The sequence below is a fragment of the Vulpes vulpes genome, chromosome 16 (assembly GCF_048418805.1).
Source record: "Vulpes vulpes isolate BD-2025 chromosome 16, VulVul3, whole genome shotgun sequence".
In the NCBI taxonomy this organism is placed as follows: domain Eukaryota; kingdom Metazoa; phylum Chordata; class Mammalia; order Carnivora; family Canidae; genus Vulpes; species Vulpes vulpes.
Window position 1 is genome coordinate 55,733,839 of NC_132795.1, and position 25,738 is coordinate 55,759,576.

Consider the following 25,738-nt stretch of genomic DNA (forward strand, 5'->3'; position numbering starts at 1 on the left):
GAGAAGTGAGCAGCAGGGTCAGAGTCCCGGCTGCGGCCCCATCAGCGGTGTGGCCTGGGCTGTCCCCACCTCCATAAGTGGAACTGGTGGCATCTGCCTCCCACCGTCCTGGGGATTCCAGTAGATGCAGTGAGGCGGCCAGAGGGAACACGGGAGCAGAGACCTTGGGTCTCCACTGAGTGCTCAGCACTGGGCCAGGTGGCTCTTGCCCTTGCTTCCAGCAGCCTCTGAACCAGGGAAGGCTAGTGGGGGGAACCAAGGAACGGGGGGGACCCCTGGGTGACCCCAGGGGGTGACCAGACGGCAAAACCACAGGTGCAGCTGCGTGCGTGAAGTCCTCGCTGTGGGCAGAGGGCTAGAGCCCCCAGGCCTTATGTCTCCAGGAGCCCCCAAGCCCCCAACAAGCCTGGCTGAGCTGGCCAGGTTTACAGGTGAGGGGAGGAGCTGGAGAGAAGTGACATCGCATGTCCCAGGTCACCCAGCCAGGTTCACACCACACCAGTCTTGGTGTCACAGGCCACATCTCCAGGAGTGTGACAGTCACACTGTATTTTCCTTGCAGGGAAAATGCACGCTGTCCTCACTGTTCTCGGCATGCTCCCTGCAGGCATCCAGGCTCCGGCCCCACGGGCTCCTGGCACTTGCCACGCCAGGCCTCTGCGCCCGCTGCCCCTGCTGCCCGTATGCTACCTCTCATCTCCGTCCACTGAAACCTCACTCAGGTTTTAGGATCCGGGCAGATGCCCCTAGAGTCCTGGAAGCTTTTCCACACCAGAGACCACGATGAACAGGCCAGTCTAGGTAATCCAGACACAAGAATGACCCAGAGCTGCCCCCAGTGCTCAGGAGTGCCCACTTGAGCCAGGGAGAGACCCAGAGGCAAAGATAACACTAGAGCCCTCACCACTGCCTGAGTTCTCTCCTCTCATCAAACCGTCCACTCTTCCTCTCCACATTCAACCAGCCCTGAAACTCCTTGGAGGTGGTTTGCCTCCTCCAGGAAGTCTTCCCAGGTCTCCACTGGAAGCAGATCTCTGGGGTCCCCTCTGTGCTTTCTTGGCTTCCCACCAGATCCTCCCTGCTCAGTTGCTACCTCTCCCTGCCTTCCCCTCCCTGAAAGACAGGCCCCCCAGGGCCTAAAGCCTCAGCCTGACCCCGGGTGCTGCTCACCAGACCCTTCCTCCTCGCTTCCCCCACCCTCCACCCCAGGGCTCCAGCACCACTGCCAGTTCCACCTGTCACTAGCATCAGCAGGGAAACGAAGGCTTTTCCTACACACCATGCAAACCTGTCCAAGTGTTGTGAAGCCACCGCCTCCTCCCGCTGCTTGAAGAATAATTGAGTGAAAGCTTCTTTGCCTGAAATGCCTCCATCCATCCCCCAGCTTTCTGGGGCACAGGCTCCGGTTCCCATGCTCTCTCTCTCTCAGTCACACACCTGCACACAGCCATCAGGGCACACACACACTCACTCCTTGGACACCCTCATCCACACACACTCCTACCAGAGCCCAAATTCAGAAGAGCTAAGGGGCATGACAAAAAAAGGGACAGAGATGGAGACCTGGGGGACCTGAGGAGGCAAGAGGAGGAGGAGGAGGGGTGGGAGGGGAGGAGGGGGAGGAAAGGAGGGGGAAGGAGGGAGGGGGAAGAAGCAGAAGTGGGAGGAGGAAGAGGGGGAGGAGGAGAAGAGAGCAGCCCGGGGTGGGGGTGGGGGGGCTGCAGGTGGAGGCCGGCCCAGGGCAGTGGGTGTGCAGAGGGCGGTGTGTGAAGGGACCAGGGAGCGGAGCTGTATGAGGATTCCGTGCGTGGGTGAGCCAACTGTCATTTTCATATTTTGTAGAAAGAGCTCTCCAGGCAGCCAGGGAGACGTGTGTGATGAAGGCATTGTGGGGGCGGCACACAGGCACACAAACAGGCGCTCACACTGGCTCGGGCATGCACGCTCTCTGGCGCGGGCACACACGCACCCCAGGCCTAGGGGAGCCACCCCAGCTCCAGCCAGCCCCTCCCGCGCCCGCCCTCCTCCTTCCGCCCTGCCTCCCTCCATCCTGCCAACAGGGGCAGCGCCGCACCCTGGGCACAGCTGGGCCCCAAGGCTGACTTTTGCTTTGCTGGGGGTGCTGGGGTGGCGGTTCCCAGCCTCTGCCAGACTGAACCCACTCAGATCCTTTGTTTCAGGAGCCCCGGGGCACACCTGCTGAGCTCTGGCAGGTGACAGCCCAGGATTTGTTCCCATCCCCACAAAGTCTCGCAATAAAAATAAATAGATGCTTTCCAGACGGATGGCTAGACAGAGAAAAGCACATGGGTTTTGAGGGCCTACTGCCTGCCAGGCAGTTCTCATGCCTTACCTATGTTAACCCATTTGAGCCCCCCATTACCTGGATCCCCCTGCACCCTTCCCCACACTCCCCTGGACCAGGGCTCCCCATTCTGGACACCCTCAGACCCACCCTGCCCTGGCCCCTGGCCCTACTTCACACCACCTCACTGGCTCCATGTCCCCCCACGCAGAACCTGTGGGGGACTGGAGCCACTGGTCCTTAAGTGAAGCTGCCCACTGCAACCTTGCCCCGGGGTTGGCCAGGAGCAAGAATGAAAAATATCTACAGACAGGCCTTGTGGTGAGAAATCAGGCTCAAGTACGCCTGGGTGGCTCAGCAGTTGGGCACCTGCCTTTGGCTCAGGTCATGATCCCGGGATCCGGGATCAAGTCCCACACCACGGTCCCTGCGGGGAGCCTGCTTCTCCCTCTGCCTATCTCTGCCTCTCTCTCTCTCTCTCTCTGTGTGTCTCTCATGAATAAATAAATAAATCTTTAAAAAAAAAAAAGAAAAAGAAATCACGCTCAAGATTTCCCTTTGCGTTCCCCTAAGACAAGGAGACCCAGGGTGTAAGTGAATGTCACCGAGGCCCATGACTACCCAGAGTTAGGAAGCTTTAGGATCTGAGCACCACTCAGACCCCAACCAGTTCATGGGAGGCTGATCAGGCTCGTGCCCATCTCTGAGGTAAACTGAAGCAGTCAATGCCTGGCAAACTCAGAGATGCATTGACCCAGCCCTTGCCCTTCCCCCTGACCCGACCCTCCAGGTCTTCAGTGTGGGAACACACCTTCTGCAGTCTACTGCAAAAATGCCCCCAAGGGCAGTCCAGGTGGCTCAGCCACCTTCAGCCCAAGGCCTGATCCTGGAGACCTGGGATGGAGTCCCCGTGTCAAGCTCCCTGCTTCTCCCTCTACCTGTGTCTCTGCCTCTCTCTCTCTCTCTCTCTCTCTCTCTCTCTCTCTCTCTCTGCATCTCTCATGAATAGATAAAATCTTTTTTAAAAAATGCCCCCAAGACCTCATCACTTGCAGCCCTCATGGTGTCCACTCAAAAGCTCCCGTGAGAAATCTCTTGGAGAATTTCTTGGAAATTTCTTGGAGAAATTTCTTGGAAGCTCTGAGCTTCCTGGCAATCAAGTCAAAAGGGGAAAGGTGGGATGAGTTACTGAGTTCTTAGCAGCAAGAAAGATATTTCCAGAAGATCTATTTGCCTAAACGTTTCTCCCAGGTTCTAACTCTCTCTTCTATATTTCTACTTGGGGGTGTTATATTGCACCTCCATCTCCTGTCTGTGGGAACAAGACAGGGTGTAAATGAATTCAGTAATAAAGAACACATAGTAAGTGCACAGTGAAGAATCCAGTAGCTCTCATTCTTCTCTGAGGGGAAGAGGATAGAAAGGGGTACACTGGACAGGGATGGAGAGAGATGGGCAGATCACATAGCCAGGAGGGTGGAACTATGGGTTTAAATCTACCCCCTAGGAACCCCACTGTCCTAATGGTGACTCTGTGCACCAACTTGGCAGAGTCTGCTCACAGCTCCCTAGTCTGCCCTAGTTCAGTCACTGGTCACCACCATCCCTCTCTCCTGACAGCCACAGCAACCTCCTGACTATTCTCCTGTCTCCTGCTTCCTCCCCCCACACCCCTTTCTCAGTCAGCTAAAACTTCCTAAAATTCAAATCTAGCTATATCACTCCCTGACCTAAACCTTCCATGGCTCCCCACTGCCCTCAGAACAAAGTCTAGGCCCCTTGACCATGGTCTACAGGGCCCTCCAGTCTGGCCATCCCCTCCCCCAAGCCTTGCTCCTATTCCACATGTCTGAGACATCATCACCCCAAGCCTGTCAAGCTCCCCAAACACAACCTGTCTTGCCCCCTTCCCTATGCTCTCAGCCTTCCTTCAGGACCATCTCCTCCATGAAGCCCCTGCTCATCCCCTCTGTACACCACAGGCTGAATCCACCCCTCTTGCTCTGGCTGATTCCACACTCTGTTCACACCTGCCATGTAGTATGGGTTCCCCTCAAGTGGACCCTGAGCCAAGAACTCGGGAGGTGATCCCAGGGAGTGTGGTGAAGGAGGAGGGGAGATAGAGAAAAGCCAATGAGGGGCTATTCATGAGCTGTGAACAATGGGGACATAATGGGGACCCCCGAGAGACTGTGTGGAGTAAGCCTCAGAATGGGGCAAGAGAGGGGGCAGGGCTGGCCATGCACCCCCACACACACATACACACACACACCAGCCCCACACAGCACACAGTAGGCACTCAGGGATCCACTTAGCATGAATGAAACCTGTGACAGAAGAAGCTACCTCCTTCCTCCTCCTCCTACCCTGGATGACACCTGTGGGAGACCCTCTCACCACCCCCCGCCTGCTCCAAAAAAGAGAAGGTGAAGAGGGGGTCACTGTATGAGTGAATAACCACTGGGCTGACTTCCCTCCGGCCCCAAGTAAGACCTCGCTTACGGGAGTGAGAAATTAATTCCTAATTACACAGTTACTTTATCACCCAGCTTCAGTGCTAAAAGTCTAAAAAAAAGAAAAAGAAAAAGAAAAATCAACAAAAACCCCCACTACCTCCTGCCAGCTCCCAAGTGCCTAATTAGGCAAGGAATTTTGCTTTAAAGCGAACACTTTCATCCTGACATCACCCCAGGAGGAGAGAGGCTGAACCCAGTTTGGGGGCATCCTTGAGGAGGGGGGGCTCGGGTGCGGCCATGCCAGAGCGAGCTGAGAGAGCAGACACCTGCTCTTTGGGGCACAACCTGACCTGTTCCTGCTGAGGAGCCTCCCTCCCCACCCCCAGATCCCCCACCCCCACTCCCAAGAGAAGCCCAGAGACCCAGCCCGGCCAACCAGTGGACACCAGCCCCCAGCTCCCGTGACTAGTTCAGGACAGGCAGGGGACCCCAGATGGGCCAGCCCTCGAGCTCGGACCACAGGCAAGAGGGCTCTCCTTGGCTAAGCCACCACCTGGAAACCCTAAGGCGCTAAGGCCATCTTGCCTCCATGGTGGCCTAAGACATCTGCCAACTCAAACGAAGGCCGAGGCCAGAGCTGGAGAGAGGCAGGATCCTGACCATATGGTTTGAGCATTCCCTCTCTCCCAATCCCAGATCTGCCCTCCGCTTCTTCCAGTTCTGTGAGCCAATGCATTCCCTTTGGGGGCTTGGGCCCCATTTGCCTTGGGTTTCTCTCACGGACAACCCAGAGTCCTGGATGATTCGCAAGAGCTTTCTGAGTGCTCACTCTGTGCCAAGCGCTTTGCACACCTTCCCATGGTGGGGTGATGGCCCTCGCTGCAAATTTGGAAGCTGAGGCTCAGAAAGAGCCCAGACCACAGAGGGGGGCTCCAGGAGCTCTGCACAGCCCACCCCACCTCATCAGGCATCGTGCCAGTCGCCTTCTGGCTCCCAAGCACCCCCTCAGCTGCTCAGGCACCCGGTAAGCACAAACACATGGCGGTGCATAGAATAGGGCTGCACCCCTGGGGACAGTTTCACCCAGTGGTTAGAGCGTGGAGGCCAGATCCCAACCCCAGCTCTGCTGCTAGGGCACCGTGTGACCCTGGGCAAGTCACTGAACTGACCTCCCCAGAATATGGGGAGAATGAAATGTGTTCCTATATGGAATAAGGGCTTAGAACCGGGCCTGACCCCCAAGCGCCTGGGTGGCTCAGTCGGCTAAGCATCTTGCTCTTGATTTTGGCTCAAGTCATAATCTCAGGGTTGTAAGATCAAGCCCTGAGCCCCGAGTCAGGCTCGGCACTCAGCCAAGGAGTCTATTTGAGGTTTTGTCCATCCCCACTGCATCTCCTACTGCTTACACGCATTCTCTCTCTTGCTCGCTCTCTCTAATAAATAAATAAATCTTTAAAAAATAAATAAAAGAACAGAGCCTGGCCCAAGTAGGAGCCAAAGAAGCGCCAGCAGTTCCTCTGGCACAGCCTCATTCCCAACCTCAGCTCACACTTGCCCACAAATCACACGTGCCTGCCTCAAGCCCTCCCTGAGTCCCATCTCGTGCCTGAGAAAGCCCAGGCAGGAAGGGCTTCTGGAACCTCTGATATGACCCCAGCGCTGCCTGCCACGGGCCCTGCCCCCCAAGAACACCCGAACATCTCATGTTCCCATATGCCCCGTGCTTCTTCCAGACTGTCTGCCTTTGCAACTGCCGGCCCTTCTACCTGGCGTGCCTCTCTGTGCTTTCCAGATCCTACTCCGGAACTGAGCTCGCCTGCCTTGGGTCCCACTGTCCTCTACGAGGGCACCTCTGGCTTGAGGTATGTTCTGTTGTGTCCCGGCTCCTCGGGGCAGGGGCTGGCTCAGAGTCCCAGCTGGGTCTCCAGAGTCCAGCCCAGGGTCTGGCTTAGAGGCAGGCTCTCCACACCAGCTTGTCAAACACAGAACTTGAGGGACACACGATCAAAAAAAAAAAAAAAAAAAAACTTGTAGCTGACAAGAAGCAACATAAAATGACTGAGATATTATATCTTTCCAGGAAATACCCTTCCCAGATGATTTCTATGTGTGGCTGATAAAAATAGGGTGTTTCCTCGATCTTTGCAAGGGGCCTACGGGGGCTTTCTTAAAATGTAATTTAAGATTTAGCTAATGGAAGGAAGCTGAGATGCTGGAAATGGCAGATCATCTGTCAGGAGGCAGCTCTGTGATGATTCAGGCTTGCTCTGGTGGATAACTAGACCACCAGCCTACACCGTTACCCCGACACTTAGCACATAGTAGGTGTTCAGTCCAGGGAGAGTGAGAAGGAGGAAATAATAGAAAGTGGGAATTAGAGAGCAGTAACATTAACCCGTGACCTTGACCAGCACCTTCTGATTTATGGGTCACTTTTGCCCCTACATCCTCACACAAATCCTATGAAACCAGAAGAACAGGGTTCTTTTTTTTTTTTTTTTTTTTTTTAGAACAGGGTTCTTAAGCCCAAAGAAACTGATGCTGTGAAACTAACTCTGGCCAAGTTCAGAATCAAGGAAAGATATGATGCCACAAAGTCCAAGGACCCCAAGCAGGTGGGATACAGGGAAGCTCTGGGCACCGCAGCAGCAGGCGATCCCCGATCTCCTCTAGACAAGGCTCCACTCAGGTGACAATACTCCAGTGACTTTATCTCTGGGTAGGGTTGCCACACAAATACAGGATCCCCAGTGAAGTTTGAACTTCAGATAAACAATAATGCATCATTTTTAAGTATAGGTCCCAAATATGCCTCATGATGTCTGCTCCGTGAAATTTAGCATGGTCACACCAGAGTAGTAGTACCACGACAGATGCGGATAAGCTCCCCTAAACCAGGATCGGTGGGTTCCAGTCCCGTGAAACCGAGAGAGGCATTCCTGATTCATACCTGGCTGGGGTCTGGCTTGTCAGCCTGTGGCCTGAGTCTCTCTGGTGACTTACCCCTCAGCCCTCATAGCCTGTAGCATCCTGTTTCCATGGAAACGAACCTGAGTGGTTACCATCCCTCTGATCCACTCTACTCCACAAGCAGATGAGAAAACCATCCACCCCAAGGTTCCCCCTGGAATCTTCCCAGGTCCACACCCACCCAGCGCCAGTTGAACTTAAAGAAAGTGGCCCCATGCCTGGGTGGCTCAGTTGGTTAAGTGTCTGCCTTTTTGGCTCAGGTCATGATCCCTGGGTCCTGGAACTGAGCCCCAAGCCGGGCTCCCTGATCAGTGGGGAGTCTGCTTCTCCCTCTGCCTCTGATGCTCCCCTCTGCTCGTGCTCTCATGCACTCTCTCTCTCAAATGAATAAATTAAAAATCTTACAAAAAAAAAAAAAAAAAAAAAAAGATGGGAATCCCTGGGTGGCTCAGCAGTTTGGCACCTGCCTTCGGCCCAGGGTGTGATCTTGGAGTCCTGGGATCGAGTCCCACGCGGGCTCCCTGCCTGGAGCCTGCTTCTCCCTCTGCCTGTTTCTCTCTCTCTCTCTCTCTCTCTCATGAATAAATAAAATATTTTTAAAAAATGAAGAAAGAAAGATTTCAAGAAAGAAAGAAAATGGCCCCAGATACCCCCTCCCCCAGTTCCACAGTGCCTGGGCAACAGATTCCAAACAAACATGTCACGGAGCCACCCCCTCCTTGCTGGCCCAGAGCCAAGCTCTAGGGACTCCGGGATGATGAGTCAGCCTCAGCCCTGCCCTCAGAGCACCCAGTGCTTGGAGCAGACAGACGTGTAGAGCCCAGGATAAATCAGGATATAAAGACGTGAAGACCAGGAGGGTGCCCTGGCTTGCTGACACCTGGAGTGCTTCCCTGACTCACAGATGATGCACATAGAGTCATGGCAGAGGGAGGCCAGCTCTAAAGGCTCTGGAAACAGCCACAGTGATGACACACTGACACCCATGACCGCAGCTCGGTCTGTGAGCAGGGACAAGCCTCTGCACAGCCTGCATGGGTTGGGTTTGACTTTAGACTTCTCAACACATCACACCAGTCAGCCCAGGCAGAGCTCTGGAGGCTCCAACTAGGCTTGTTAACGTGGTAGGGCCACAGCTTTGGCCAAGGGCAGACAAACTCAAGCGCTAGGAGAGGAATGTGGCACACTCTGAGAGTTGCCCACATAAGGTGCACTCCCTCTTCTTCCAATCCTGCCTGGCCCCAGGGAACAATTCTTGGTTGACTGGACCAAATTCAATGATGTTTTTCTATTTTCCTAGCTTCCCCTGCAGCTAAAGATGGCCATAAGACCCAATTCTGGCCAAGTGTGCTAGCACAGAGGAAGGATCTAGATAAGAAAATGTCTTCCTGACCCAAGTGGACAGGCGTGAACGGCATAGCCTTGTTTTCCTTCATCCTTCCCTCTTTTGATGCAGACACGAGGCCAACAGCTTCAGCAACTACTTTGTGACCATGAAAGAAAGGCCTGGAAAATCACAGACATTAGCCCCCAGGTCACAGAGCCATCACCTGCATCCACCGATAAACTTCATGTTAGTTGAAAAAAACACCCCAGGATTTGCTTGAGCCGCCACTCGTTGTGTTTCCAGTTACCTGCAGCCGAATGCATCCCAGCAAGTTTCACAGAACCGGACTTAATCGCAGCCTCTGGAGCCAAGCTCCCTGGGTTCCCCTCCTGGCCCTTCCCCCTACCAGCTGGTGACCCTGGGCAGCTCTCTTCCCATTACTGTGCCTCATCTGTGAAATGGAAACGACCAAGGTCCATCCCTCACAGAGCCAGTCTGAAGATTAAACCAGATAATGCACAGCTTGGGCCCACCGTGAATACTCAGCAAACAGTAGATGCTCTTACTTTTTATCACCTCCCTGGATGGAGCCTGGGAAGATTCAATTCCCTTTGCTTTCTAAAGAACCACTGACAGGCACTTCGGACAAAAGGTACTCCCAGCAAGCGCCTGCAGAGGAGTTCCTTTTAGAAAGCTCTAGTCCCGGGTTGAGGAACAATTCTTATTGACATTTTGTTTCTCAAGAGCCTGTAAAAGTCGGGGTGGGGAAGCTGTTCCCTGTGCGCACGCGCTCACTAGGAAGAAGACGTTCCCAGGGTCTGATGGACTCTCACCAGCCTCTCCTTCTCGATCCTTGGCTGAGGAGCTGAATTACTGACATCAATGCTACTCGTGTTAATATTTTTAATGACAAAGTACGTCTACCTGTTATGAGAATTAACTCAGATCCTGGCCCCAGATCAGAGAGGGGGCCCTCCTCGTGCTTCTTGCCCTACCTGGGGTTCCCAGAACCAGGATTCATCATCTCCGCTTGAAGTGCTCCCAGTCAAGGGCATCTCAAGGGTCAAATGAATGAGAGCATCTGATTCAGGGCCACCTGGGCATTTCGTTAAAATGCAAAGTCCTAGGTCCTCAGTATGCCCTGGGTCTGGATCCTTGAGGTGAGGCCCAGGAACCTGCATTTTAATGTGTGCCCCAGAGATCCTGTTCCTCCTTAAATTTTGAGGAGCACTGAGAAGGGGTGCAAGGAGGTGCATGTGTTTGAGGAGTGGAGAGATTGGTGGCCCATTCCTGGTCTGCTCAGGCTCATCCCTTAGCTGCTCCACTTTCCTACACAGAGCCCCCCTGCCCCCCGGGATGGCATCACGGCTGGGAGCTTTCAAGGGCTTTCTGACTCAAGGCAGCACCTAGGCAGAGCCCACACCAGCCATGCCCTTGGCAAGACTCTGGCTTGGCCTCATTCTGGAGAAGTCCCCACAGTTCCCCAAGGATCCTCCAGCTCTGCTTCACCTAAGAGAATCATCACCGGAATTCTTGGGGAAGCTTTTAACAGAAGTGCCCAGTCCCCTCCCCACAGACGGCAATGGCCATTCATGTCTTTGGTTAGGGGAGGAGGTAAGTTACCAGCATAATGCACCAAGGGAGATACATAAATAAAAAATATCTCAAGTTCAACAATAACACCATTGAATATTTCATGACCTCCTAATGGACAAAAGCAGAAAAGTGTAGTTTAAATAAGAGGGTGAGGCGGGTTCAACTATAACCCAATGATTGCTGAAGGTCTGTCTCACACTGGAAGGGAGTCTCTAGTGGAGTGCCACAGGACTCGCCATCCTGAGTTGACCAAGCACAGGAAGTAAATATAACGAGTGACTGAAGCAGGACTCCAAGAGATTGCTGTAAGATAAAATTAAGAACAAAAAATGCAGTTTGATACTTGGGTTATAAATTAAAAAAAAAAAAGGTCAACTGTGTTTAGTTTCAGGGTGGGAGAGATGGGGCCTGGAAAGTGAACACAACCAGGGGGTAGCAGGGAGCACAGCCACTCAACAGGTCACCACGTGGCACTGGGATACGGATAGCCCATTCTCTCTGCCCCGTGAGTCATCACATCAGTGGGTGGTACCCCCACCCAGGACCACGGCAACCTAAAGTGAGTCCATAAGGTGAGGCTGCCTCACCGACCCTTTGACAAATGGTGGTGAGTGTTGGGGACATCTCAAGTGAATAAGGGAATAAGGGCGTCTGGGTGGCCCTGTAGGTTAAGCATCTGCCTTCGGCTCAGGTCATGATCCCAGGGTCCTGGGATGGAGCCCCGCATCGGCCTCCTTGCTCACTGGGGAGTCTGCTTTTCCCTCTGCCCCTCCCCAGCCTCTCACTCATGTGTGTGCACTCTCTCTCTCTCAAATAAATAAATAAAAACTTAAAAAGAAAATGTGAGGGACTGTCATGAATCTGTCAGAGATGCCCACACCTCAGGCTCTGAGCCCCCTCTGCAGTCAGGCACCACCCCCCTCCATCCTCATCTTTCAGCATCTGGCCACCCCTGGGATCTCTAGGCTCTAACATCCCCCTCATGCCCCTTCTCCAAACCCCCCCTGAGGCCCTCCACGTGCTGTCCCTTCTACCGGAGACACCCTACCCCCATCCTCTCCTGTTCAGCCCTTACTCACTGCCCAGGTCTCTCTACTTTACACCACCAACCCCCTGTGTAAATCAGGTCCCTGTCCCACAACCCCACGGTCCTCTACACTTCCTCGAAGTGTGGAGACTTCAAGACTACACTGATCCCAATTTAGAATTTACTGAGAATTGTATCCTCTGTTTTATATGTTTTCTAAGCTGTGAGATCTCAATGGCATCTGTCTTGTTCAAACCTGCCCCCCACCGCCGCCGCCATCCAGCACAAGGCGTGGCATGTAGTAGGTGCTCAATAAATGCTGATTTTGTAAATGAATAAGTGAATGAATATTCCTATCAGATGGGCGCTGTGGGAAGACAAATTCAGCTCAGTGAAAGAAAGAATTTTCTAGCACATCAGGCAGTCCTCCTTTGGGATCAGCTGCCATGTAAGTTCCCCACAGCGGCAGCATGCAAGCAGGAGCTGGCTGGATGTGGAGATGAAGGCTCTGACCTCGAAGGAACCTTTCAGTGTGGAGATTGTCTCCTCCACAGCTTGAAAAAGGAGCCAGTAATTTGGGGAAGGGGAGGAGCAGAAAGGAAGAAATCGTCCTTGGGATGTCAGGCCCGTTACTCGGGAAACAGAACATTTATAGCACCAAGCAGGGCTGGGACTGGGGGGCTGGGCTCTGGCGCCTCGGGTTGTGGCTTTCCATCCTGCCCTCCACACCCACACATCCCTAGGCAGAAAGGACAGGGAGGACCTTGAGAATAAGACAGGTCTGAGTCCCTCCAGCAAAAAAATCTCCATTGAACTCGCCCCCACAATCAGCTACATCATTTGTGGGTCTCAGTGCTAAATGTAAATGCACGGCCTTCCCTCAAAATTTATTAAGAATTTCTTTTTTTTATATAAGATTTATTTATTTATTTATAATAGACATAGAGAGAGAGAGAGGCAGAGACACAGGAGGAGGGAGAAGCAGGCTCCACGCCGGGAGCCCGACGCGGGACTCGATGCTGGGACTCCAGGATCATGCCCTGGGCCAAAGGCAGGCGCCAAACCACTAAGCCACCCAGGGATCCCCTATTAAAATTTCAAAATGGTGATAACCGAGCATTAAACCAGGCACAGGGGCCCTTTGTGGCTGCACATGCGCACGGCCCTTCCTCACCCCCAGGGGGATGCTGGCCGGTGGACCCCACCAAGGACCAATAGAAGATACCAGAGACCTCACCACTCACTGCTTACTCTGCTCAGCTTGAATCTTCATTGTCTTAATTTCTTTTTTTTTTTTTAAGATTTTATTTATTTATCATGAGACACACAGAGAGAGAGAGGAGAGACACAGGCAGAGGGAGAAGCAGGCTCCATGCAGGGAGCCCGATGTGAGACTCGAACCCAGGACCCCGGGATCACACCCTGAGCTGAAGGTGGACACTCAACCACTGAGCCACCCAGGCGTCCCTCCATTGTCTTAATTTCTAAATATGAGCAGACAGGGGAATCCAGTAAGCAGCAGAGACTCTTCAAGTCCAAAGGGCAAGGCGGAGGTGCTCATAGGAGGCAGTGAGTGAAACCAGCAAAACAAACGCTGACCTCCAACCAGGAGTCAAGAAAAATTCTCCTAAAAACGTGAGATTAAGGCAGAGAGCAGGTTTCCTCACAATGTCAGTGTGGAGCATTACTTAACAGACCCAGCCAAGGATCATTTCACTATCTAGGGAAATATACCTTTGTTTCATTCACTGTTTACTGTTAATTAAAGGTCTAGCTGCTGTGAAATCACATGTTAACCTGCAGAGTTTTGTAAGTGATTTCTACGCAACAGAAATAACCCCCAAAGTTATGATTTTATGACCCTGTGGGTCGTTAACCAGCTTTGATTCCCACCTAACTCTCTCATCCCCACATTTTCTCTCCAGTGCCTATTTTCCTAATTCTCCTGATTACCATCCTGCTGGGTCCTCATTAATGAGGTGAATAAATCACGTGCCTTTTAAGATTTGCGAGAGGGTCATTTTTTTTTTTTAACTCTTTGGCAATTATACTTTGTTTTTTGTTTTTGTTTTTGTTTTTGTTTTTTGGCAATTATACTTTGATGTCAAGGTCGGGAAAGGACTGTGAAGAAGCCTACTTAGTATCCATAAGGAGGGTCGAGTGAATATTGCATCCATAAAACAAGAACGGGTCCAAGCGGCTCTGAAAAATAAGAAACCCAGGAACAGCAAACGATCTTGGGAATTAAAAAGACGCAGAGGAGACGAATGATTCCAGAAGGGGCAGTAATTGGAGGAAAGGACATCATTTGGTGATTCACAAAACAAGTCAAAGAATTCTCTGTTAGTACAGATGAAACGTTTGAGGGAAAAGATGTGAAATGCAGAGAATAGATACAGGAGGGAAATATCCACTTCACGGGACTACCAAAAGGGAGCAGAGAAGAATGGGCAATCACCAAAAAAGCAATAAAAGACTTTTTTTTTTCTGACTGTAAGGAAAATACCAGTTCTGAAAGGCCCCACAGGGAGCAATCCTATACCTAGATTTGCCCTAGTGAACTGTTTGAATTCTGAAGGTAAGGAGAAAACCCTAGAAGCCTCTGACAGGGAAAAAGCCAAGAAGAGTCATCGGCCCTATCCTGGACTCACCCGTAATTCTAGCTTGTGGATCTGAATGGGACCACATGCAGGGCCCTGAGGAGGGAAATTATGACTCCAGAGCGCTGCAGACAAAAACTGTCCTTCACACAAGGAGATCAAAGGAACACAGGTTTGGACGGGCAAGACTGGAAATGACACTATCCAAACACCTTGTCTCTAAAAAAAAAGAAAAAATGACTTAAGGATGGCCTCCAGCCAAACCAAAATGAGAAGGAGAATGAAGGGCTTTGACAAAGGGAATGGCACGGTGCATAAGACACCCTACGCACCCAGCATAACTTCCAGCAAGCTCTACATAACAGACAGGGTGGCTGTGAAATTGAACCCTGCTCTTAGGGAAGGGTGCTCAGAGGAAGTGTAACATCTTTTTAAAACACTGGTAGAAATAAATAAATAAAATATTTTTTAAAAAAATAAATAAAATCTTTTAAAAAAAAAAACACTGGTGGACAAATCATTTCATTTTAGAACATCCCTGCGGAGGTCAGTGTATACTTGGTGGTACCGACTCCCCATCTTGGCCATGTGCCTGTCCTCCCTCGTTGCCCCTTCTCGGTGGCATCTTGCACACATGCGTGCATGCTGACACACGCACATACATGACGACACATCCTGTCACAGACACGTGCACCTGCAGGCCTCCAGCCTTTACCTCTCTCCCTCCATCTCTCCCTGTTGTCAGTTCTGCTCTATTGACCCATTAGTGGGCACACTTAGCACCTGCTTGTCCTTCAGCTCTTGTGTGTGTCACCTCCTCGGGAACATCCTCAAGCCTCCAAGCCACCACCCCGGCTCAGAGATGCTCTCAGAAAACCACAGTGCTTTTCCCAGAGTCCCTGTCTCTGTGTGGGGCACACATTTCACCTCCACAGCTGTTGGATGCCTCTCCCCACGCAGTAGTTGGGAAAGACAAAGCCTGCTCTGTGTTTGCTGTCCTTCGTCCCCCATACCTAATACACAGCTGACACTTAGTAGGAACCCATTCAACCCCTGGCTGTTAGATGAATGCATGAATAGCCACCAGCCCGGTCTGACCCAGAAAAGCAAGAACAAGGCACCAAGCAGGGCCCCAGATGCTCCAAATGGGCTAAGTTGTAACTTGGCTCTTCTCTGGCCATAGCTTGTGTTTTGAAAGAAATAACCAGTTTGGAGTCACAGAGTGCCTGAGTCTGTGCTCTAGCTCTGACTTGCTGAGCAATCTAGGATAATAAAATGATAGCTAATATTGATTGGGTGCTTGTTTTGACAAAGTCATACTTATCCCCATTTTACAGATGAAGAAACTGAGGCTTCGGTTAAGTAGCTTTCTCAAGGTTATACAGTTAGTGTGAAACAGGCCCAGTATCAGCTACAGCACAGAAGGACACATGTCTTACCAGAGAAGGGAGGAAGGAGTATCTGTCTGTCCGGGTCATTTAGCAAAGGGCCATCATTCCTCCCACCCCAGGGGCCCAGGGAGGTCCTATGCAATGCAGCCTCATCATTATCACCCAGAAGCCCCACAGATTATTTAAATTACGTCTGGTGTGCACCAGATGTACACTGTCAGGTGTACAATACCTACCCTGCCATGACGATGAAGAAATCCAGTCGGTTCCATGTGTCCCCAAGGTAGCATTTCTTGCCAAAAATGCCCAGGGCCACCATCTTGAGCACCATCTCCATGGCAAAGAAGACAAAGATGAAGTCATCAAATACCTGCAGGGGCAGGAAGAAGGCAAGAAGCAAGGACAGTATGAGGCTCGGGGACAGGACCACCAGGTTGGAGCTGTAGTGTGAGATAGGGACACAGGTAAGGACACAAATGGCCTGGGAAAGACCTGGAAATGTCTCCTCTTGGTCAGGAAGACAACCTCTGAGATCCTGGTCCAATGAAGTCATTTCACAAATGAGGAGACAGAGGCCCAGAGAGAGAATGAACCTGCCCAAGGTCATACAGCCCATGCTTTTGTTCCCAAAAGTCAGGCGTACTGACAAGGGACCCAGATGGGGGCAGGGCTAAGGGCTCTCACTAATAACAAGTGCCAAGCACTAGGCAAGATATTTGACCTGCATTCTCTTTTCTAATTGTCCCCACAATCCCCTGGATAGCCCCATTTTAGGTGAGGAAACAGATTCAGAGAAGTCAAGTGACTTGCCCCAGGTCACACAGAAGGTAAGTGGCAGAACCAGGACTGACATTCAGGTCTATCTGATTCCAAAGCCCACATGGAAGGATCTTTCTCAAAACAGACCTGATACTCCCCCCGCAACCTCACCACACAGGTTTCATCCCTGCCTTCCTCTGTTCAGAAAGGAGGCCCCAAATGTGTCCCTAAGCATGGGCTCAGGCGAGTAGATAGCTCCTGAGGACAGGGCCTGGGTGAATTCCTCTTTCCAGGATCAATGAGGGCTGTAGTCAATTTAGTTCAAGAAACAGACCCACTTCCTGTGTTTGGGGACAGAAGCTGGGTGTCATCAACATAGAAAGGAGTCCTTGATGAACCCACCATCTGGATGGGAAGCCAGCCTGGTACCCACTGAGGCTAACTCCACCCAGGGGCCTGAGGCTGGATGGGGAGCTTTTCACCCTCCTGAACCCAAGACCCACCACCCCGGAGATTCTGATTCTACAGGTTTGAGATGGGCCAGGTCTGGGTCTTTAACAAGTGCCTCAGGGGATTCTGAGACCCTGGGCTGCTCAGGGGCTGCTCAGAACTGCTGAGTCCTGTGGAAATACAGAAGGCAGAAGGCAACTCCTCCCTGGCTTTCCCAGGGAGAGGACATGACATGATGTTTATAGACATCTGTGAAATGGGTATAACCCTAGCAGCCTGCACTACAGGTAGACAAGTGCTGCATGGGGTCATGGCAGGTACCCAAGGTTAGGCCCCCATCTGGACCTCCAAGATGAAAACAGGAGAGATACAGGAGGCCAGCTCCTGATGGGAACTGAGAGTAAGTCAGCAAGCTTGGCCTTTATTCCAGGAGCACCCGGAGCTAAGGGCAGGCTTTGGGCAGATGAGTGTCAGGGTCACTTACAGTCTGCTGACATGGGGCAGTATGGTTAGTCTGGGGCTGGGGAGAGCAGAAGGTTTGGGGAGGCAATTGGTGAGGGAAAAACGGGGCCTAGACCAGGACAGAGGCTCCAAAATACAGAGAGGATGGAGGGGGGAGAGGATCAAGAAAGAGAATGGGGGGCAGCCCGGCTGGCTCAGCGGGTTAGCGCTGCCTTCAGCCCAGGGTGTGATCCTGGAGACCCAGGATAGAGTCCGGCATCGGGCTCCCTGCATGGGGCCTGCTTCTCCCTCTGCCTGTGCCTCTGCCTCTCTCTCTCTCTCTCTCTCTCTCTCTTTCTCTGTGCCTCTCATGAATAAATAAACAAAATCTTAAAAAAAAAAAAAAAAAAAGCGGGGGGCGCGGGGGGCAGGGGCGGGGAGCGAGGGCGGGGAGCGAATGGGGAAGACCAGCTAGGACTGATGAAGAGGATAGCCAGTGGAACCAGGACAGGCCAAGCGGCGGGCATGAGCAGCGAAGGCTGGGCGGATGGGCGGGGCGTGCTGGTGGGCGGGGCGTGTGGGGGCGGGGCTGGTGGGCGGGGCCTATAAGCCAGGCCGGGCTGGCCGCCTCACCTGCAGGATCTTGCAGCGGTCGGAGAGGCAGTCCATGTCGTCGCAGGGCTGGTACATGCCAAGTGTCACGCAGTTCAGCAGGATCACCAGCATGCTGACACATTCAAACCATGTACACACAGAGTCAAGGACAAAACAGTCAGGAAGACTGTAGCCATGGGAGAGATGAATGCAGCTGGAATAAGAACACCCCACCCTCCACAGACACAGGCATACACCCCATTCCCCTCCAGACGCCCCACTGAGTGGGCCAATGCCCAAGTTTTCAAAGACCTTGGAGACCAAAAGCTAGCCTACCACCCACCTCACAATAGACATGGCTGTAGGTGCCAAACCCACCAGAGAACCCAAACCCTACAAGCCACTGCTTGGGAGAACTCCTCCCCATTTCCTTGCCCGGCCTGAGTGTTTTCTTCAGTGCCAGGAAGGGAGAAGCCCACAGAGGCCCAGCTGGCAGGCCATCTCTGGATCATCCCTTCCTGTCCACCTCGGACCACCTCCCTCTGACTGTCATTGCCTCGCTTCTCTGACCACCTCTCCCATCCCCTGACCTCTGCCCCTCCATATCTGCCCCGGGCCTGGAGCTGGAGCCTGCAGAGGGTCCATCTGGTGTGGCTGAAGTGCGCTGGACACCCCTGTCCTTCCCTCCTCTCCCATGACAGGGGTTAGAACTCATCACCGGGTTGCAGACTATCTGAGCCTAGGCCCTCCCCAGCCTCTGCAACAAGAGGGATGTGATCCAGCCTCCACAGGCCTGCCCAGGTAGAAAGTCTGCTGCAGCCACCAGCTGTAGGCAAGGAGGGCCTCTGAGGCACTTTCATGTCCTCAAGCCTTGTTGGCATGCTCATTGCCTTTATCCACAGCTAGAACCTTCTTTCTAAGGGGACAGGGCTTCTGCATTCACACCTCTAACAGTGATGGGCATCTCGTAGGAGCTCGGTCTGCTGCAGGAATCAGTAAAGCTCTATGGGCCTGCCCATTCTGACATCCAGTGATGCCTGAGTGTCTCCAATGGTAAACCCTGGCCCCTTGCGCTAAGCTGGGACGCAGCCACGCTAGCCAGACCCTACCCAGTGGGGGTGAACACCTCTTCTCGCCAGATGGGAGACGGACCTGGCTTTCCTGGCCATGGCCTCCCTCCCATCCCTGGTCCCCTTGCTCACCTTGGGATGCTGCCTTCCTTCCTCCCTCTCCTTCAGACCCTCCTCGCCCAGCCCTGCTCCTTCCTATCCCTCCTACCCCGCCACCACTCTCCCGCCACAGCCTGTAATTACCTGCAGTCCCTGCCAGGGCCCCCTTCTAGCCTGAGCACTGCTCCAAGCAGCAGCTTCGTCATTAATTAACTTTTTTGAAGTTCAAACGTTCTAATTACCAGTGAACTCCCCCCCCCCCCACTCGCCTTTCCCCTTGCCTGCCACACTTCTCTCCTCCCAGCAGCCTCCTCTGCTCCCTCTGCCCTCTCTGCCCACATGAAATTCAAAGGGCACTCAAGCAGCCATCTCCCAGGAGCCCAGAACCCCCACTTCTTCCTTCCCTGAGTAATGGAGGCCAGCAGGCCCATTGTACAGATGAGGAAAATGAGGCTCAGAGAAACTAGGGGCCTCACCCAAGTCACACAGCTGGGAAGTACCAGAGCTGAGATCCACAGCAGGCCTGCTGGACTCCAAAGCCAGTGCTCTCCTCTGTGATGCATGGCCTGTCTCTGCCTGTGACCTCCTCCCCCTCCCCTGGGGCCTCCGACCATCCCTAGTGTCTCTCACCTGGACTCTGCACAGCACCCCCAGGCTCTGGCACTGGTCTCTGCCCCCACAATCACCAGACAAGTGCTGTGTGCCCAGTACTATCCAAGCACTTTGCAAGCATCACCTCAGTTAATTCTCAGAGCCCACTGAGCAATGAGGAGACTGAGACACAAAGAGGAACATGATTTGCCCAAGGTCACCAGCTGGAAAAGGACAGAGCTGAGATACAAAACCAGAGCCTGCTCTGCTTGCCCCCCACCTCCAGCCATTTGGCCACCACCAGATTAATCTGCCGGAAGCGCAGCTCTGCTGAGGCTTTTCTCCTGTTCAGAAACCTTCCTTGGCTCCATCACCCTCCTTAGCCTGACATCCAAGGCTGCCTACACTCTCTGAATTCATTGAATTCTTCTGGCCTTATCTCCCACCCATCGGCCTCAGCATGCACTGAATTTCTTGCTGGCCCCAAGCATACCCGCTGCATGCACTTCCTTCTGCTGTCTCTACCAGGCAAACTCCAACTCATCCTCCACAGCTCAGTTCATTTGTCCCTTCTTGAAACTTCCCTTGAAGCACCTTTCCCCATTCACAAGGTGGTGGCTCAGCCTCCTCTCTGGAAGGGCTCCCTATCCACTTGGTCTAGCTACCACAGTAATGAACTTGGCAGGAGCCATGACTACTGTGTGCCAAGTCCCTGGGGACACAGCCCTGGCTCTCAACACAGCTCACTGGGGACAGATGCGGAAACAGGCCTGGAGAGCTGGAGTGACTTCCCCAAGGTCACACAGCCAGTTAAGCAACCCAAAAGACCTGACTCAGTGGTACCCAGAGCCACTGTGTGGTGGTGCTTCTGATGTCACTGGCTGCATTGAGTCGCTCAAGGAGGCAGATGGAGTGGCTTTCACCTTTAGATCGCTCAGCTTCAGACATTCAGAGGTGGACAGTCTCAGCCCTGCCCCGAGGCACTCAGGGAAATCCCAGATGGCAGAGCCTGGGCCCTTTCCAGGAGGAGCCCGTGAGGCTCAGAAGTCAGGCCAGAGCTGGCATTGCTGCCCACAGCTCCTGACATGCTCCCCACTGGCTCAGGGATCAAAGGCACCAGCCCTCCTTGAAGCTGAACCAGACACGCAACGTGGGGAAGGAGATCGTCAGAGGGAGTCAAGGTCTCCAGGCTGTGCGAGCCCATGCCTGGCCCAAGGCCTAATGCTTCCACCATTAGTCATAAGCAGTGAGGAACTCTGAGAGCACAGTCAGGCGTAACTCCAGGGTTCTGGGACAGTTTGAGGGAGGACGGAGCCCCAAGGGGATGGTAAGGATTTCTAGGTAATGGGGCAGGCAGAGATTTGAGTGCTGGCTTGACAAAGGCAAAGAGTCTTCAGTGGTTCCCACTGCCTTTCACAGAAGGTGGCTCAAAGCCACCTGCCTGGCACCTGAGACTGCCGTGGGGACCCTGTCATCTTGCCTGCTTCATTGCCCAGACCCTCACTCCTGTCAGAGTGATCTCTGACACAGAGAAATCCCACCGAGGTCCCCCGGAGCAACTTATCCAATCCCCCACTGCACAGATGGGAAACAGGGACAGAGTCATCCTTGCCACACAGCCAGCCTGGGACAGAAGGGACCCTCTGACAAGAGACTCCCCACCCACGGGGTCCCTGAGCCATGGCTGGATTTCAGACAAACACCAAAACCCCGTGTTTCGGGCCACCTGGGTGACTCAGCCGGTTAAGCATCTGCCTTCAGCTCAGGTCATGATCCCAGCGTCCTGGGATGGAGCCCTGCGTCCAGAGGGGAGGCTGCTTCTCCCTCTCCCCCTGCTCTCTTTCTCTCTCGCTCTCTCTCAAATAATTTAAAATCTTAAAAACAAAAACACTCATTTTCCCCAAAGGTCCAGGCTCTGCATGTGTAGCACCTGATTAGACCCAAGATGGGCAGTCTCTGAGGTATCTCTGAGGACAGGAATGGGGATAGAGATCAGTGGTGACCCAAGAGAGCCTCCTTGGCAGACAAAACTTTCCCAGACACACACTCAGCTGGGGGAGAAAGAAGAGCCCCCCACCACCATCCCATCAGCCCACCCCCGGCCCCTGTGGAGACTCGGCCCCACCTACAGCCGGCCCCCACCCTGCTTCCCCTGCTCTGCTGGCGGGGCCTCCCACGGTCCTCAGAACTGGGACCTCACAGCCCAGCAGCAAATTCATGAGCACATACTGAGTGTCTGCTGTGTGCCGGGCCCCGAGTAAGCTGCAGTGACAATGGTAACACTGGCAAACATTTCTCAAGTGCTCCTGAATGTCTGTTTGCCAAGGAGCTTTCCAACCAAACGGCACATACAATCTCATTGAAACCCTCCAGCAAGCACACAGGGCAGGGAGCCCAGAGCCGCAGAACACAGAGCCTGTGGGGCTGTCGACTCGAGACCAGGGTCCGTCGGTGGTGTGCAGCAGGGAAAGCCCTCTCTTTGACAGCCGGTCATGTAACTGGGTCCAGGGTCTCCCGTTCTTTGGCTTTGGGGGGGCAAAAAGCCACCTCACCAGCAGAGGACTGAAGCCCCCTGCTCGCTTTACCTGCTGACTACCTAGTATTACCTCGAGTAGAGAAGAAGGGATGCTATCACACAGCCTTTCGGACCCATGTCTGCATCTTCACTAAAAGCCTTTTTACTTAGAAAAAAAATTTTTTTAACATTTTATTTATTTATTTATTCATGAGAGACACACAGAGAGAGGCAGAGATATATATAGAGAAGCAGGCTCCTTGTGGGGAGCCTGATGGGGGACTCGATCTCAGGACCCCAGGATCACGACCTGAGCTGAAGGCAGATGGTCAACCATTGACCCACCCAGGTGCCCTGAAATAACCTTTGTAAAAACAATCAAGCAGTTCAGGCCTGGCAATGTAGGGCTGCCCCAGAACTATAGCAAAGTTCCCTAAAACTGGCAGGTACTGTTGTTCTCACCATCTTACAGATAAGGACACTGAAGCATGGGGTACTTGGCTGCACGGGCTCCAGCCCCAGCCATCGAGGTCACACAGCTGTTATGTGACAGCAGCAGGATTTGAATCAGCCCCCTGCTGCCTCCCAAGCCCATGTTCCCAGCCACGTGCTCCACCACCCCAGGCACAGGGCCTGGAACACCAGAGGCCCTCCGCTGGCATGTGCTCACTGGAATATTTGCTTTTTCCTTCTCACCCACATTGTCTCCTCCCAATTGGGCCTGGGTTACAGCCGGCCATGAAGTCAGGAAGGACAACATTCCGACACTGGGCCCTGGGAAGGGAAGGAAAGCCATCAAGGGGAGGGTGCTGGTCTCAAGGCCCTCAGTCAGTAAGAAGTCAAGCTGAACCAGAGTTGTAACTCCATCCCACATCCCAGCTGCTGTCTTGAAAACTGGAGGGACAGGGTCACTGGGGAAGCCACCAGGCCGAGGGCCTCCTCAAACCTGCCACTTCCAGAGAGAAGAGTGACCGGGTGGAGGGACAGTGCCTGACGCCCCAGCAGGCCCCTTGGGGCAGCCTCCTCTCCAGGAGCCAGAGGCCAGCATGGTTACCATGGTGACCACCACCCTCCATCCTGTAGGCCCAGATGACAGTCACAGTTTCTGTAATTCGGAGGGCTCTGGGGGGTAGGGGTGTGTGTGCAGGAGTGCTGGGTTTGGCTGAGGCAGCCACATTTGTTTTTATTTTTGTCAAATCTGAAATCTGATCCGTCTCCCAGGGTGCACCTCAGTTGTCTGAATAAATCAAGAGGAGGAAAGGGCTGGCAGCTGTGCCCTCCTGGACCAGAGAGGCAGGGAGGGTGACCCAGGCCCTGTGTGGGGGTCCAACCCCTACTGGTCCTCAGTGAGTCCCAAGATAGGACTGGAGGCTCAGGCCTCCAGTCTCCAAAGGCTGGATGGGGCCTGATGTTCCACATCCCAGTTCTTAGGACGGCTTCTCCAAGGCCAGGTCCACAGGCATCTATGAAGCACCTACTGAATACCTGGCCTGTGCATCAGTGCTCTGAGATGAACCAGACTTACTCCTGCCCTGGAGCTACCTAGAGCACGTCCTTGTTCTAGGACCCAGCTGTGATGCGTGGCTACCATTTCAAACATCAACTATGCTCTAGACTCGGGCTTCAAAAAGACACCCATCCACTAATTCATCAATGTATTCATTTGACTTCTCTTTATGAGCAAAACGCACTCTGGAAAGCGGCTTGGCATCTATTAAAGTGAAACAGAGACCCCTGTTAGGATCGGGAAGGGACACCCCCGGGTGCATATCCCAGAGAAAGTCAGATAGAAGTCCACAAAAGGGCATGTGCCAGAACGTTCAGAGCCGTGTTATTCATAACGGCCCCAACCTGGGAACAACTCAAGTGTGCAGCATCGGGAGAATGAGTCAGGCAGCAGATTTCAACTAGGATGATTTTGACCTCCAAGGGACATGTGGCCATGTCTAGAGACATTTTTGATTGCCACAATATGGCGAGGCAGGGCACTGGCATCTAATATAGAGACCAGGGATGCCGCTAAACATCCTACAATGCACAGGACGGCCCCACTGTGAAGAATTATCTGGCCCCACATGTCAGCACACATGACATGACATGTCACCCCACATGTCTCAAGGCTGAGAAACCCGGTGGCACATCCATTCAATGGAATACTCCGCAGCAATGAAAAAGAGCAAACTACTGATGCACACAGCAAAAGAGACAGAGCTCACAGGCATAACGCTAGGTAACAGAGGCTGGACATCCTAAGAGCAAAAGAGCACATGAATCCAATTTTATAAAGTGAAAAATCAGGCAAAGCTAACCCTACAGGGAAGGAGCTCAGAACAGCAGTGACTGGGTGAGCACCCATTGGGGGTGGGGGATGAGGGAGTTTCTGGGACTCTCTCCATCTTTTGGAGATGTTCTTGTTGGCCTGCGTAAGGTCACTGTTGTATATTTATATGGAAAAATGCCTTGAGCCAGACAAAAAGATTTGTGAGCTCTACTCCATGTACCTCTTACCTCAATACAAAGGGGCCCTGGGTGGCTCAGTCAGTTAAGCGCCCAACTCTTGATCTCATCTCAGGTCTTGATCTCAGGGTCGTGAGTTCAAGGCTCACACTGGGCTCCACGCTGGAGTGGGGCCTACTTTATAAAAGGGAGGGGCAACAAAAAATGGTAAAGGGAAACTACTATAAAGAAAAATAAAATGCAACAGTTAAACCCACACAAGCAACTGCTGGGATAGCCACTGTCATAGATCCCCACCCTCCCACCCCCTGTCAACCTTCACCACAGCCCTGCAAGGGAGGATGTCACTGATTTGCTGAGGCCACAGCTAGTGAGGGATTTGAACCTCACACCAACCTGTCTCCTGTTTGTTTAAGGAGTCATTCCTCCCAGGGCGCCTGGGGGGGCTCTGGAAGTTAAGCATCCAACTCGATGTCAGCTCAGGTCGTGATCTCAGGGCCGTGAGATGGAGCCCCGCATTGGGCTCCACACTGGGCATGGAGCTTGCTTAAGATTCTCTCTCTCCCTTTGCCCCTCCCCTCACCTCTCTTTCCCCATCTCTAAAAAAAAAAGGATCCGTTCCTCCCATGCCCACAGCAGCCTCGGGAGATAGACACAGCAGATGTTATTACACCCACTTTTCAGATACAAAAATGAAGGTCCAGATACTTACCCAAGATCACACGGTGGCTGACCTGGGATAGAAAGCGGCTCCCTAAAGTGGTCAGAGCTGCTGGGCAGATGGTTCTAGACCTCTCTGCTTACATGCCTCAAGCAGTGAGGAGCTCCCCACATGACACGCAGCCCTGCCGGGGCTGGACTGATTCTCCTTATATGTTACAGAGTCTTGGGGGGCTGAGAACCCTTACAAGGATGAGATGAGGGAGTGAGCGCCCCCTTCTTTCCTTGTCCCTGCCCCCAGTGCCACCTCTTAGTTGCCCCATAATTTGAGAACTCATTGAATTTGGCCAAAGTCTCTGATTCCCAGATGCCCAGCAGGCCTCGGTGCCCAGTACAGACAGCCGGAGTGGGGGAGGTGAGGGAACAGGGG

At 53.0% G+C, this 25,738-nt stretch overlaps 1 protein-coding gene across 1 annotated transcript in view; it reads right to left on the reverse strand.

Annotated features, from left to right (window-relative positions):
* Positions 1–25,738, reverse strand: part of CACNA1I (calcium voltage-gated channel subunit alpha1 I) — a 112,834-nt gene that overhangs the window by 62,851 nt on the left and 24,245 nt on the right. The window contains exons 3-4 of the mRNA XM_072742410.1: positions 17,956–18,067; positions 15,909–16,042 (exon numbers count right to left, since the gene is read on the reverse strand). Coding sequence (XP_072598511.1) covers positions 15,909–16,042; positions 17,956–18,067 — 246 coding nt within the window. The remainder of the gene's footprint in view (positions 1–15,908; positions 16,043–17,955; positions 18,068–25,738) is intronic.